Source organism: Gigantopelta aegis, chromosome 4 (assembly GCF_016097555.1).
Source record: "Gigantopelta aegis isolate Gae_Host chromosome 4, Gae_host_genome, whole genome shotgun sequence".
Lineage (NCBI taxonomy): Eukaryota > Metazoa > Mollusca > Gastropoda > Neomphalida > Peltospiridae > Gigantopelta > Gigantopelta aegis.
In genome coordinates, this window is record NC_054702.1 from 54,744,619 (window position 1) to 54,760,704 (window position 16,086).

The window sequence follows — 16,086 nt, forward strand, 5'->3', positions numbered from 1 at the left end:
TAGGAAGTATAATGAATGGTAAGCCATGTACATGTTACTAGAAAATACACATTTGGTAACCTCCACGTACCAGTTACTAGAAAATACACACTTGGTAACCTGAATGTACCAGTTACTAGAAAAGACACACTTGGTAACCTCCATGTACCAGTTACTAGAAAATACACACTTGGTAACCTATATAGGAAGCATTGTGTGTGGTAACGCATGTACCAGTTACTAGAAAATACACACTTGGTAACCTATATAGGAAGCATTGTGTGTGGTAACCCATGTACCAGTTACTAGAAAATACACACTTGGTAACCTATATAGGAAGCATTGTGTGTGGTAACCCATGTACCAGTTACTAGAAAATACACACTTGGTAACCTATATAGGAAGCATTGTGTGTGGTAACCCATGTACCAGTTACTAGAAAATACACACTTGGTAACCTATATAGGAAGTATAATGAATGGTAAGCCATGTACATGTTACTAGAAAATACACACTTGGTAATTTATATAGAAAGTATAATGAATGGTAAGCCATGTACATGTTACTAGAAAATACACACTTGGTAATTTATATAGGAAGTATAATGAATGGTAAGCCAAGTACATGTTACTAGAAAATACATACTTGGTAATTTATATAGGAAGTATAATGAATGGTAAGCCATGTACATGTTACTAGAAAATACACACTTGGTAACCTCCATGTACCAGTTACTAGAAAATACACACTTGGTAACCTCCATGTACCAGTTACTAGAAAATACACACTTGGTAACCTCCATGTACCAGTTACTAGAAAATACATACTTGGTAACCTCCATGTACCAGTTACTAGAAAATACACACTTGGTAACCTATATAGGAAGCATTGTGTGTGGTAACCCATGTACCAGTTACTAGAAAATACACACTTGGTAATTTATATAGAAAGTATAATGAATGGTAAGCCATGTACATGTTACTAGAAAATACACATTAGGTAATTTATATAGAAAGTATAATGAATGGTAACCCATGTACCAGTTACTAGAAAATACACACTTGGTAATTTATATAGGAAGTATAATGAATGGTAAGCCATGTACATGTTACTAGAAAATACACACTTGGTAACCTCCATGTACCAGTTGCTAGAAAATACACACTTGGTAACCTCCATGTACCAGTTACTAGAAAATACAAACTTGGTAACCCATGTACCAGTTACTAGAAAATACACACTTGGTAACCTATATAGGAAGCATTGTGTGTGGTAACCCATGTACCAGTTACTAGAAAATACACACTTGGTAACCTATATAGGAAGCATTGTGTGTGGTAACCCATGTACCAGTTACTAGAAAATATACACTTGGTAACCTATATAGGAAGCATTGTGTGTGGTAACCCATGTACCAGTTACTAGAAAATACACACTTGGTAACCTATATAGGAAGTATAATGAATGGTAACCCATGTACCAGTTACTAGAAAATACACACTTGGTAATTTATATAGAAAGTATAATGAATGGTAAGCCATGTACATGTTACTAGAAAAAAACCACTTGGTAACCTCCATGTACCAGTTACTAGAAAATACACACTTGGTAACCTATATAGGAAGCATTATGTGTGGTAACCCATGTACCAGTTACTAGAAAATACACACTTGGTAACCTCCATGTACCAGTTACTAGAAAATACACACTTGGTAACCTCCATGTACCAGTTACTAGAAAATACACACTTGGTAACCTATATAGGAAGCATTGTGTGTGGTAACCCATGTACCACTTACTAGAAAATACACACTTGGTAACCTATATAGGAAGTATAATGAATGGTAAGCCATGTACATGTTACTAGAAAATACACACTTGGTAACCTCCATGTACCAGTTACTAGAAAATACACACTTGGTAACCTCCATGTACCAGTTACTAGAAAATACACACTTGGTAACCTATATAGGAAGTATAATGAATGGTAAGCCATGTACAGTGTACCAGTTACTAGAAAATACACACTTGGTAATTTATATAGAAAGTATAATGAATGGTAAGCCATGTACATGTTACTAGAAAATACACACTTGGTAACCTCCATGTACCAGTTACTAGAAAATACACACTTGGTAACCTATATAGGAAGCATTGTGTGTGGTAACCCATGTACCAGTTACTAGAAAATACACACTTGGTAATTTATATAGGAAGTATAATGAATGGTAAGCCATGTACAGTATACCAGTTACTAGAAAATACACACTTGGTAATTTATATAGAAAGTATAATGAATGGTAAGCCATGTACATGTTACTAGAAAATACACACTTGGTAATTTATATAGAAAGTATAATGAATGGTAAGCCAAGTACATGTTACTAGAAAATACACACTTGGTAATTTATATAGGAAGTATAATGAATGGTAAGCCATGTACATGTTACTAGAAAATACACACTTGGTAATTTATATAGGAAGTATAATGAATGGTAAGCCATGTACATGTTACTAGAAAATACACACTTGGTAACCTCCATGTACCAGTTACTAGAAAATACACACTTGGTAACCTCCATGTACCAGTTACTAGAAAATACACACTTGGTAACCTCCATGTACCAGTTACTAGAAAATACACACTTGGTAACCTATATAGGAAGCATTGTGTGTGGTAACCCATGTACCAGTTACTAGAAAATACACACTTGGTAATTTATATAGGAAGTATAATGAATGGTAAGCCATGTACAGTATACCAGTTACTAAAAAATACACACTTGGTAATTTATATAGAAAGTATAATCAATGGTAAGCCATGTACATGTTACTAGAAAATACACACTTGGTAATTTAAATAGAAAGTATAATGAATGGTAAGCCAAGTACATGTTACTAGAAAATACACACTTGGTAATTTATATAGGAAGTATAATGAATGGTAAGCCATGTACATGTTACTAGAAAATACACACTTGGTAATTTATATAGGAAGTATAATGAATGGTAAGCCATGTACATGTTACTAGAAAATACACATTTGGTAACCTCCACGTACCAGTTACTAGAAAATACACACTTGGTAACCTGAATGTACCAGTTACTAGAAAAGACACACTTGGTAACCTCCATGTACCAGTTACTAGAAAATACACACTTGGTAACCTATATAGGAAGCATTGTGTGTGGTAACGCATGTACCAGTTACTAGAAAATACACACTTGGTAACCTATATAGGAAGCATTGTGTGTGGTAACCCATGTACCAGTTACTAGAAAATACACACTTGGTAACCTATATAGGAAGCATTGTGTGTGGTAACCCATGTACCAGTTACTAGAAAATACACACTTGGTAACCTATATAGGAAGCATTGTGTGTGGTAACCCATGTACCAGTTACTAGAAAATACACACTTGGTAACCTATATAGGAAGTATAATGAATGGTAAGCCATGTACATGTTACTAGAAAATACACACTTGGTAATTTATATAGAAAGTATAATGAATGGTAAGCCATGTACATGTTACTAGAAAATACACACTTGGTAATTTATATAGGAAGTATAATGAATGGTAAGCCAAGTACATGTTACTAGAAAATACATACTTGGTAATTTATATAGGAAGTATAATGAATGGTAAGCCATGTACATGTTACTAGAAAATACACACTTGGTAACCTCTATGTACCAGTTACTAGAAAATACACACTTTGTAACCTCCATGTACCAGTTACTAGAAAATACACACTTGGTAACCTATATAGGAAGCATTGTGTGTGGTAACCCATGTACCAGTTACTAGAAAATACACACTTGGTAATTTATATAGAAAGTATAATGAATGGTAAGCCATGTACATGTTACTAGAAAATACACATTAGGTAATTTATATAGAAAGTATAATGAATGGTAACCCATGTACCAGTTACTAGAAAATACACACTTGGTAATTTATATAGGAAGTATAATGAATGGTAAGCCATGTACATGTTACTAGAAAATACACACTTGGTAACCTCCATGTACCAGTTGCTAGAAAATACACACTTGGTAACCTCCATGTACCAGTTACTAGAAAATACACACTTGGTAACCTCCATGTACCAGTTACTAGAAAATACAAACTTGGTAACCCATGTACCAGTTACTAGAAAATACACACTTGGTAACCTATATAGGAAGCATTGTGTGTGGTAACCCATGTACCAGTTACTAGAAAATACACACTTGGTAACCTATATAGGAAGTATAATGAATGGTAAGCCATGTACAGTGTACCAGTTACTAGAAAATACACACTTGGTAATTTATATAGGAAGTATAATGAATGGTAAGCCATGTACATGTTACTAGAAAATACACACTTGGTAATTTATATAGAAAGTATAATGAATGGTAAGCCATGTACATGTTACTAGAAAATACACACTTGGTAATTTATATAGGAAGTATAATGAATGGTAAGCCATGTACATGTTACTAGAAAATACACACTTGGTAATTTATATAGGAAGTATAATGAATGGTAAGCCATGTACATGTTACTAGAAAATACACACTTGGTAACCTCCATGTACCAGTTACTAGAAAATACACACTTAGTAACCTCCATGTACCAGTTACTAGAAAATACACACTTGGTAATTTATATAGAAAGTATAATCAATGGTAAGCCAAGTACATGTTACTAGAAAATACACACTTGGTAATTCATATAGGAAGTATAATGAATGGTAAGCCATGTACATGTTACTAGAAAATACACACTTGGTAATTTATATAGGAAGTATAATGAATGGTAAGCCATGTACATGTTACTAGAAAATACACACTTTGTAATTTATATAGGAAGTATAATGAATGGTAAGCCAAGTACATGTTACTAGAAAATACATACTTGGTAATTTATATAGGAATTATAATGAATGGTAAGCCATGTACATGTTACTAGAAAATACACACTTGGTAACCTCCATGTACCAGTTACTAGAAAATACACACTTGGTAACCTCCATGTACCAGTTACTAGAAAATACACACTTGGTAATTTATATAGAAAGTATAATGAATGGTAAGCCATGTACATGTTACTAGAAAATACACACTTGGTAACCTCCATGTACCAGTTACTAGAAAATACACACTTGGTAACCTATATAGGAAGCATTGTGTGTGGTAACCCATGTACCAGTTACTAGAAAATACACACTTGGTAACCTCCATGTACCAGTTACTAGAAAATACACACTTGGTAACCTCCATGTACCAGTTACTAGAAAATACACATTTGGTAACCTATATAGGAAGCATTGTGTGTGGTAACCCATGTACCAGTTACTAGAAAATACACACTTGGTAACCTCCATGTACCAGTTACTAGAAAATACACACTTGGTAACCTCCATGTACCAGTTACTAGAAAATACACACTTGGTAACCTATATAGGAAGCATTGTGTGTGGTAACCCATGTACCAGTTACTAGAAAATACACACTTGGTAATTTATATAGGAAGTATAATGAATGGTAAGCCATGTACATGTTACTAGAAAATATACACTTGGTAATTTATATAGGAAGTATAATGAATGGTAAGCCATGTACATGTTACTAGAACATACACACTTGGTAATTTATATAGGAAGTATAATGAATGGTAAGCCATGTACATGTTACTAGAACATACACACTTGGTAATTTATATAGGAAGTATAATGAATGGTAAGTCATGTACATGTTACTAGAAAATATACACTTGGTAATTTATATAGGAAGTATAATGAATGGTAAGCCATGTACATGTTACTAGAAAATACACACTTGGTAATTTATATAGGAAGTATAATGAATGGTAAGCCATGTACAGTGTACATGTTAGTAGAAAATACACTTGGTAACCTACATGTATAATGACATTATGTACCTTGCTTAGAATTGCCATTAGTTTTACTATTTCAAATCCATTTAACTTTTTATTCATTTGCAACTGGTCTTATTGACTTATAATTGCATGTGTACCTTATATTTGAATAAAACATATAATTTATCAAGCTTTAAATGTTGTTGTTTTTGTTTAATAACATTTCATAAAGAATGAAGTGCTGTTTTCGACTTTATAGATATGTCACAACCTCCTGGTATACTGAATGACTGTCCATGACTTATTTTGATGCCTGTAATAAAAGTTAACAAAACTAACGTTTTCATTCACCTGACCTGGGGCCTAATTCACTAAACTCTCGCAACTTTGCGATCTCGCAGTGCAATGCTAAAATACTTGCAAAAAGGATGCTTTGTTGTCTAGCAGAGCCTAAGAGACCTTTGAGAATGAGGCCCTAACTCCTAAAACTTGCCAGCTGCACTTCTTAATAACGTACACTATATTGCAACAAACCTGGTTATCACTGAAGCAATAAATGAATCTGCTTCACTGAATTATCATTTAATAAATTTACAGACTTTACAGTTCTGGCAAGTTAACAACATGATAAAAAAAGAAAGCACTTACAAATTTTCAGTTCTGATGCAACAGTTTTTCCTAATTTAAGCACATCGTAAACTTGATTTGTGTGAGCTGTGACATCATTCTCTGTATCCTGTAAAAGATATGTCTGCAGGTTAGTATCATATTCAACAACTTCTAAGCACACTGGTTATAAATAATATTATAAAACACAATTTTTTTTTATAGCACTGGCGTAGCCGGGTGTCGGGTGGAGGTTGGGCTCATGGTCTTCCCAGTCACACCTCCGCGCCCCCCTCCCCTGTTTTATATTTGTCTGTTGCCCCATAACATATATAAATGTGGGAATTAACAGACTCATAGACAGTGTGCCACTACAATATAAAATTCTGGCTATGCCAATGGTTTAGTGAAACAAAGTGTGTGTTAATCAAAAATGGAGGACCAGTCTCAACTTGGTGAATATCAGGGCCGAGTTCATCCAAAAATGTCTACTAAACTATTTTATGCACTTCACTTTAAACCAAATGGTGAAGCCGGGAATCAATCAAATAGTTTGCAAATCATTAGCGAAATGTTTGCTAGCTGAACTTGGGGCTGGGATCGATTCCCGTTAGTGGGCCCATGGTTATTTTTCACTCCAGCCAGTACACAACTAGTATATCAAAGGCCCATGGTATGATATATCCTGTCAGTGATATGGTGCATATAAAAGATCTCTTGCTACTAATGGAAAAAAGTAACATGTTTCCTCTGTAAGACTAAATGTTCAAATTACCAAATGTTTGCCATCCAATAGCCGATGATTAATAGAACAATGTGCTCTAGTGGTGTTGTTAAATAAAATAAACTTTTTATTTTTTTACACCCCCAGAAGAGTTAACATGTGAACCGACCTGCACCAAGACAAGCTGTTCCTCGACCGTGAACTGTTCCTGGGGTGAGATGGAGTCACACACCAGCAGCTCGAGGTTGGACTCGACCTTGTCAAACCACTCAGAGAGTCTCTTTGAGTCGAGGTCAAACTGGATCTGGTGGGCCGACTCCACTTTACGTTTCTTCGTGGAGGTCGCCGGCAACTTCATCAACCGGGCTTCCTCAGAGACCTCCGTCATCATCGTTTCTTCCTCAATCTTGCTGAGATCAACTCCCGAGTTGGCAATCTGTGAAGAATTTGCATACTGTTATTAATGTAATTAATTTTTAAGATATAAAGCAAAAAACCCCCACAAAAACATTCCTTTTCCCCAAGTAAAATGGTCTCGACCAACAGAAAACTTTTAAAAAATGGTTAAAATTTAGGACCGATGTGGAAACACTATAATTGTGGAAATCCTCTCATGTTTACCAATGACCAATAAATAATTTCTTGAAAACGGTTAGATTTTTCCTTTAGACACATACATGCATCTTGTGCAAGACATGCACAGGAAACTTTAGTTTGCAAGTATATATTGATATGATAAGGTGAAGATTTACTGTGCTAATCACAGTTAACTATTTTTAAAGACACCTGTCATAAATACATGTTCTGGCATGAGTCATCACAGGTGATTTATTTTGTTGCAACGTTAAGCATAGTACTTGCTGAGCTTGTTGAGGGAGCATGCAGTGATCATATATATTGTTACTTTTTGTTTCAGTGCACATTGTTAATTTTTTCTTCTTCTTATTATTGCTTTATTCTGTGTAAATATTTAAATATCTTATTTAACAGGGTTTATTTTTTCATGGCTGCAACTGGCCCTACTGTCAAATGTTGGATTTTCTTACAAAATGGCATCTATCACAAATTATTAATAAGTTCATGACTGGGTAAGTTACATGTAACAAAGTTAAGACAAACATAATCTTGTATTTATCAAGCCAAACCACATCTAACTTCATAATGGATATTAAGCTTATCAAAATAATTGAGGGAAAAGTTACTAAATTTATCTATTTAAAGCATTCAGCACCTGTTTGAGCCGATCAAAGAGTGCTATAAAGGTGGGTAATTTCACGCTTCGGTAGCAGTGAGGAACCTCAACTGCAACATATTGCAATGTCAAATAAATACCTGATCTGTTATTGTCATTCAGCTTTCTGTATCAAATTAACTATAATGCACAAGACAGCGCCGAACAGTTAACTAGAAAACACCAACAGTGTTTCATAAACAGCATTAGTTAACTAGAATACACCATCAGTGCTTCATAAACAGAAACAGTTAACCAGAAAACACTAACAGTGCTTCATAAACAGCAACAGTTAACTAGAGGACACCAACAGTGCTTCATAAACAGCACCAGTTAACTAGAATACACCACCAGTGCTTCATAAACAGCACCAGTTAACTAGAAAACACTAACAGTGCTTAATAAACAGAAACAGTTAACTAGAAAACACTAACAGTGCTTCATAAACAGCACCAGTTAACCAGAAAACACTAACAGTGCTTCATAAACAGCACCAGTTAACCAGAAAACACTAACAGTGCTTCATAAACAGCACCAGTTAACCAGAAAACACTAACAGTGCTTCATAAACAGCAACAGTTAACTAGAAAACACTAACAGTGCTTCATAAACAGCACCAGTTAACTAGAGAACACCACCAGTGCTTCATAAACAGCAACAGTTAACTAGAAAACACTAACAGTGCTTCATAAACAGCAACAATTAACTAGAAAACACTAACAGTGCTTCATAAACAGCAACAGTTAACTAGAGAACACCAACAGTGCTTCATAAACAGCACCAGTTAACTAGAATAAACCACCAGTGCTTCATAAACAGCACCAGTTAACTAGAAAACACTAACAGTGCTTCATAAACAGCAACAGTTAACTAGAGAACACTAACAGTGCTTCATAAACAGCAACAGTTAACTAGAAAACACTAACAGTGCTTCATAAACAGCACCAGTTAACCAAAAAACACTAACAGTGCTTCATAAACAGCACCAGTTAACTAGAAAACACTAACAGTGCTTCATAAACAGCAACAGTTAACTAGAGAACACCACCAGTGCTTCATACAGCACCAGTTAACTAGAAAACACTAACAGTGCTTCATAAACAGAAACAGTTAACCAGAAAACACTAACAGTGTTTCATAAACAGCAACAGTTAACTAGAGAACACCAACAGTGTTTCATAAACGGCAACAGTTAACTAGAGAACACCACCAGTGCTTCATAAACAGCACCAGTTAACTAGAAAACACTAACAGTGCTTCATAAACAGAAACAGTTAACTAGAAAACACTAACAGTGTTTCATAAACAGCAACAGTTAACTAGAGAACACCAACAGTGTTTCATAAACAGCAACAGTTAACTAGAAAACACTAACAGTGCTTCATAAACAGCAACAGTTAACTAGTCTGAATCAAGTTCTATTAGTTGTTATTTTTAACATATTTCGCTTAGAACATGGATATATAATATGTAAAGCAGTGATTTGGGGCTCCCAACCCCAACACTGCTATATGATCTGGGACAATAAATATTTATTTTAAAAAAGGGACTGGACCATGAACCTTCCAAAACCTGACCTTTTGTAAACAAGAATTCCCTCAAAATCAGATGTTTTTCACTGTCTCTGTTTTAATAACAATACAAAACAGAACCTCTCTATGCCAGATACCTATGAAAACCAGATTTTTTACTTGGTCCCAAGGGTGTTTGGTTTTGAGGGGTTTCACTGTATACTCAACAAAATAAAGTAAGGGCCAGTAGATACTTTTAATGGGTTTTTAATATATGGTATAAAATAAAAAAATCTTCCGCTTTTATAATTTTTGTGTGCTTCATTTGTCAAAACTTATTGAAACAATGTTTAAAGATCATCTGTGAAGAAAACTAGCTAACATAATAGAACACGGACAAAAAGTGACAAAAAGATCTACTGGCCTTGAATTAATTTTGCTGAAAATATATTAAAGCTGCAGTTGTTAATTGTATTCTGCATTAGTAACTTATTAAAAGGTGAGGGACGGGACGTAGCCCAGTGGTACAGTGCTCGCTCGATGTGTGGTTGGTGTGGGATCGATCCCCGTCGGTTGGCCCATTGGGCTATTTCTTGTTCCAGCCAGTGCACCACGACTTGTATATCAAAGGCCGAGGTATGTACTACCCTGTCTGTGGGATGGTGCACATAAAAAATCCCTTGCTGCTAATCGGAAAGAGTGGCTCATGAAGTGGCGACAGTGGGTTTCCTCTCTCAATATTTGTGTGGTCCTTAACCATAACATATGTCTGATGCCATATAACCATCAATAAAATGTGTTGAGTGTGTCGTTAAAAAATAAAAAATAAAAACAAAATTATTAAAAGGTGACTGCACAACTTTAAATATTAGATAATATTTGTGTAATAACCTCTTTGCTTTGGTATTCCATCTGCAATACGAGGTGCTCCCATCTTTCCTGGAACTCTTCAAGCTGAGAGGATATTTTGTCTATTGCCGACTGGTTGTCGACATACTGCACAATCTGCTGTCCACATTCGTTAAGCTCATCGAATCGCTGGACTTGCACCACCATATCTTTCTCAATAGACTGAAATAAATACATGTATGACACCAGGTATGAAAGGATTAAACAGAAAAAAGTCATCTACGGACAATTCACATTAATCAACATTTTCACACCCATAAAAATCATGTTATTTGTACATTAGTATTCCTCTGCCATCTCCTAAATGCAGACATCAATTTTTTAAATAGATTTTCAGAGGAATATATTTATCAACTTTGTTTTTAAAGTGTTTGTTTGCATTAACCCAGTCTCAGATAATAAATATTTAACATTCTAAATGCCTTTTTCCAAATGTGTCAAATGACTTGACTTGTCTTCGGTTTTACATGCACAGTCAGAACAAGCTGTTATAGCACCCACCTGTCACAACTCTTCTTCCCATCCATGATAGAAAGAGAGGGGTGGGAGAAGGCAGGACCGCCTGCAATGGCAGCTAGGTGCAAGGGAGCACCATGGTCAGTAATGGTCGGGGAGGTGGTTTGGTGCTATTGGTTTTTGCAATAAGTTCTCATAGGAATTATGAGCCAAATGAAAAGAATGTGCACAAATTTCTTAACGTGATTTGGCTCTTAATTTGGAGCAGTTTTCCAAAGTCAAATAAGTGGATTCATACCTTTAAATGCTTGACCTGAGCTACCACCTGTGCAGGGTCAGAAACATCAGCCAATCGCATTTGGCCTAACAATTGTTCTTTTTGTGCTAGCCAATCAGCAAACATGTCTTGCTCGTCTTTGAAATGCTGCCACTTGAGCAGGACTTCCTGTAGCAGGATCCACTGTTTCTCTGTCCAGCGACAAATGGATGCCCACCTTTTGCCCAGTGATTCTAACTGCTTCTCCATGGCTTCACATACTGCAAACATAGTACTATGATATCACACAATCCTTGTTATTAAATATTTATTTTGAAAAAAAAGGAGAAAAAGTTAACAGTTACGAGAGAGAGAGAGAGAGAGAGAGAGAGAGAGAGAGAGAGAGAGAGAGAGAGAGAGAGAGAGAGAGAGAGAGAGAGAGAGAGAGAGAGAGAGAGAGAGGTTTATAAATGTCAATGGTTTTCATAATCCTAACAATGTTAGGACCCCCTCCCCCCTCCCCTAATCCTAACATAAAAACATTGATATAATGTGTACGAAACATTGACCTTCGATGGACCGATGTTTTACCTGAAAAGCAATCCGAACATGGCTTTTACCCACTCCCCCCCTTCCGAACATTGTTCGGATTGTGAAGCACATCGATATTTATGGACCGTCCCTAACTGCAAATGGCCTATATAGGTTTAGTATGTATTAAATTCTTCTTCCATTATAAAAATACTAATAGTGAGGAAAAGAAACAAAAAACCCTAAATGATTGTAGCAGACCATCAGACATAAGGAGCCAATGATCAATAAAGTCCTGAAAATGTGTTTCACAAGGTCAAGGGTCAAGGTTATGGTATGGTCAAGTGTTCGTGTCATCAACTATTACCACCATGTTCTGTCATGGTCATGGTCAAGGACAATAAAACAAGTCAGACTTACCACTCACATTGTTAGTGTCATCAACTATTACCACCATGTTCTGTGGTGGTCATGGTCATGGTCAAGGACAATAAAACAAGTCCGACTTACCACTCTCAGTCTTCATGTCATCAACTATTACCACCATGTTCTGTCATGTAAATGGTCAAGGACAATAAAACAAGTCTGACTTACCACTCTCAGTGTTCGTGTCATCAACTATTACCACCATGTTCTGTAAGCTGTCCACTCTTTTCTGCTGGGTCTCCAGTGACACTTGGATTTTCTGTGCGGAAAATATTATAAAGTCATTAGAATTTAACAATGAAATTAATATATTTAATGCAGTCAAAACGTAATCTTAATGTCTAGCACTAGATTAAATGTAACTCGTTCGAAACCACAAAACTTTTATATCAGACTGCATTCGTGACATTTTGCCAAAGCTCTGATATATTCAAACTGTTAACTTTTTGTTACACATCAACTTAAAAGGCAATCACATTCCTTCATGTTACTGAGTAAACATAGATATGGAGAAGAAATCTGAAACATAGAAAGCTAGAACTTCTCACAATAAAGATTAGAAAGAAAGAAAAAAAATTGTTTTTCCCCCGACTGTCACTATAAACCTGAAATATTGCCTAAGAAAATAACAATTCATGGGCTATAACAACCTGTACCAAATCGTGGGTTTCAGACAAATGAGTTTTAATGTTTGTAAAATCATAAAAAGATGGTAAAATATATATTGATTTTTTTTTCTTCAAATTATATAGTTTTTCATCATCTTTTTGTTATTATTACAGTGCTTTCAGTATGAAAATCAATGGTGAGCAAATAAACTGCTCTTGTGAAATTCTGTAGCTAAACAGTGTCTAAACTGCTCTTGTGAAATTCTGTAGCTAATCAGTGTCTACATTCAGAGTAATTATTTTGAGTAAATAAAATAGTGATATTGACATGTAGTACATCAAGTAGTTTATCGCCCATTCAGAAATACTTTAGTGCAAGCAAATATAATTATATATGTATGTCCCCAAAAATGGACTATACAGTGGACTCTGTACAAACCGGCATTTGAGTAATCCGGATTTCTGTGTAAACCGGCACGATATCAAAGTCCCGTCCAGCTACCGTTAATCTATTAGGAACAAAACTCTGGCTAATCCGGAAGCTGTGTACTTCGGATTACGGATGCAAATTCCAGAATAAAAGAATGGTTTACATAGTAATTAGCTCTGTCTATACCGGCACACAATTTTGCAAGTTCGGTCTGCCTTTGGTCAATTGTTAAACAAAGATGACAATTTGCAAGTAATTAGGCTACCGACTGTAACCGAGTGAGATGACATAATCGCGCTTCTTTGAACGTTTAATAAACAATGATCCACACTTCTTGTAATTACAATATGCAGCTAGATCAACTGGATTAGTATTAGTGTGTGTTGAAACCTAAATGAATTCACTCATATCGACTTAGTGTCAAGCAGTCTGCATAAATACGTATGGCGCATGTTTTGCCGTGTCTTATTGAATTAGTAATGGCAGGGCGATCTAGAAAACGGCAACACACGGAACTTTCACTGCAGACTAAAGTTAAATTAATAGAAGAGTTTTCATAGAATCCACTATGTAAACAGAAGGATTTAGCAGTGAAATTTAAGATAGGAAGGCAGACAGTATCTGACATTCTAAAACGTGGTGATCATTACTGGCAATTGTATGAAAGCAACATTTCGGCAGAGAGAAAACGAATATCCAGCGGAAAGTTCGAAAATCTAAATGGATTAATGCATCAGTGGTTTAAGTAGGCAAGATCCAAAACACTGCCAATTTCCGGTCCGATTTTAAAAGAAAAAGCCCTTCAGTTCGCCGAACAGCTAGGAGTACCTGACTTCAAAGCATCCGATGGCTGGCTGACGTCATGGAAAATTCGGTTCAACATAAAACAGTTCAAAGTTAGCGGGGAGAGTGCAGGTGTCAATCTTGATATCGTGCAGAAAACACATGATGAGATCGCTCATTTTACGGATGGAAGATTGCGCTAATGTAAGTGAACTATGCAAGGCAATCACAGTGTTGGATGCGGTTAATTGGATTAACGTTGCCTGGAAGGAAACACAGACAACAACAATTGTCAAGTGTTTCATGGTTTGTGGTTTTCCTGTCACTTCTGATTCCGATGATGCTGATGATGACTATGCTGATGACGACGATGTTCCTCTTTCTAAATTGGTAGCCACCATATCCCGTGATATTAATGCGGCCGAGTTTGTTGACTTTGATCACGACATCCCAACAGAGAATCCGGATACGACAGAGTGGGAAGCTCAGCTAGTAACTGCCCTTACACCTGTTGCTAAAACCGAGGAGAAACCAGCAGACGACAGTTCGGGAGATGAAGATGACATACCTTGTGACACAACACCAGAACTTTTTTACGCCGATGCGCTTAAAATGTTAAGACAACTGAAAACCTTTGCTGCTACAACCGATGATGAACTGTTACAACCAATATTAAACCTGGAGGCCAAGACAGAGAAGTCTGCTTTGAAGAAGCACGTAAAGAAAACACAATCAACAGTTACAGACTTTTTCTCAGCTGACACTCGATAGACTGTGACATTCATAATAAACAATGAACTCAAATTCTAATTATTATGTGATTTTAATTATTAAAATGATATTGTGTTTATCAAGTTTGTAATTCCATTTCATGTGATTTTAATCAATAAAATAAAATTGTGTTTATTCAGTTTGTGTGTGTTTATTATTATTTTTATGGTTTTGTTTTGGTAATTTTTACAATTCAAGTCTGAACTTCTGTCCCAGCCATGCCTGATCTCGATTGCTACTGTCAATCTTTAATTTCATTGGTTGAAAACGTAGGTCTCGGCTATTCCTGTTACTGTTAGTCAGGTTGTTGTGGATAATGACATTTTATTTACGTTGGTAATTTACGATTTTAATAATTATGGCAAGAACCATAACTCTGAATGAAATATTTATAAACCGGCACTCTGTCTAAACCGGCATATTTTGTTGGTCCCAATTGATGCTGGTTTGTACAGAGTCCACTGTATTTTAAAAAAAGAGAGAGAAATAAAAATTAAAATACAGACACCCTCAAGACAAAGTAAAATATCCAGTTTTAAGAAGTATCCGGTTTATAGAGGTTAAGTTCTGTACTGATTTTTTTTAAATGTCCAGTTTTGAGGGACTTCTGGTTTTACAGATGGTCTGATTGTGAGACGTTTCACCGCGGTGTAATCCACGTACTCTCATTTATGCAGGAGTTGACATACATGTAACCAGTTCTGACTGACTGTGAACTGTGGTAGAGGAACCTTTACCTTGTGGTCTTCCACCTGCTGTTTGATGGTCTCCAAGTCAGAGCCGATGGGCTCCTGGTTAGTGATGCATCCCTCCATCTGAGTGAGCCACTTCTCCAGCTCATCCAGCTGCTGCTGCTGAAGGTCCATCAGAATCTGCTGCAATCTGGAGCAGACGAAGGATAAAGCATCAAACGAGGAGAATGCATGAATTCAAAATAATTGCATGAAACCAGGATAATGCATGAATTCAAAATAATTGCATGAAACCAGGATAAT

General features: G+C 35.9%; 1 protein-coding gene across 4 annotated transcripts in view; it reads right to left on the reverse strand.

The window, feature by feature from the left end:
* The window catches only part of LOC121370764 (dystrophin-like), a 424,499-nt gene that overhangs the window by 273,995 nt on the left and 134,418 nt on the right, over positions 1 to 16,086 (reverse strand). For all 4 annotated transcript variants that reach the window (XM_041496221.1, XM_041496219.1, XM_041496220.1 and 1 more), the window contains exons 13-18: positions 15,829 to 15,973; positions 12,668 to 12,758; positions 11,585 to 11,823; positions 10,813 to 10,992; positions 7,349 to 7,615; positions 6,498 to 6,585 (exon numbers count right to left, since the gene is read on the reverse strand). In XM_041496221.1, coding sequence (XP_041352155.1) covers positions 6,498 to 6,585; positions 7,349 to 7,615; positions 10,813 to 10,992; positions 11,585 to 11,823; positions 12,668 to 12,758; positions 15,829 to 15,973 — 1,010 coding nt within the window. The remainder of the gene's footprint in view (positions 1 to 6,497; positions 6,586 to 7,348; positions 7,616 to 10,812; positions 10,993 to 11,584; positions 11,824 to 12,667; positions 12,759 to 15,828; positions 15,974 to 16,086) is intronic.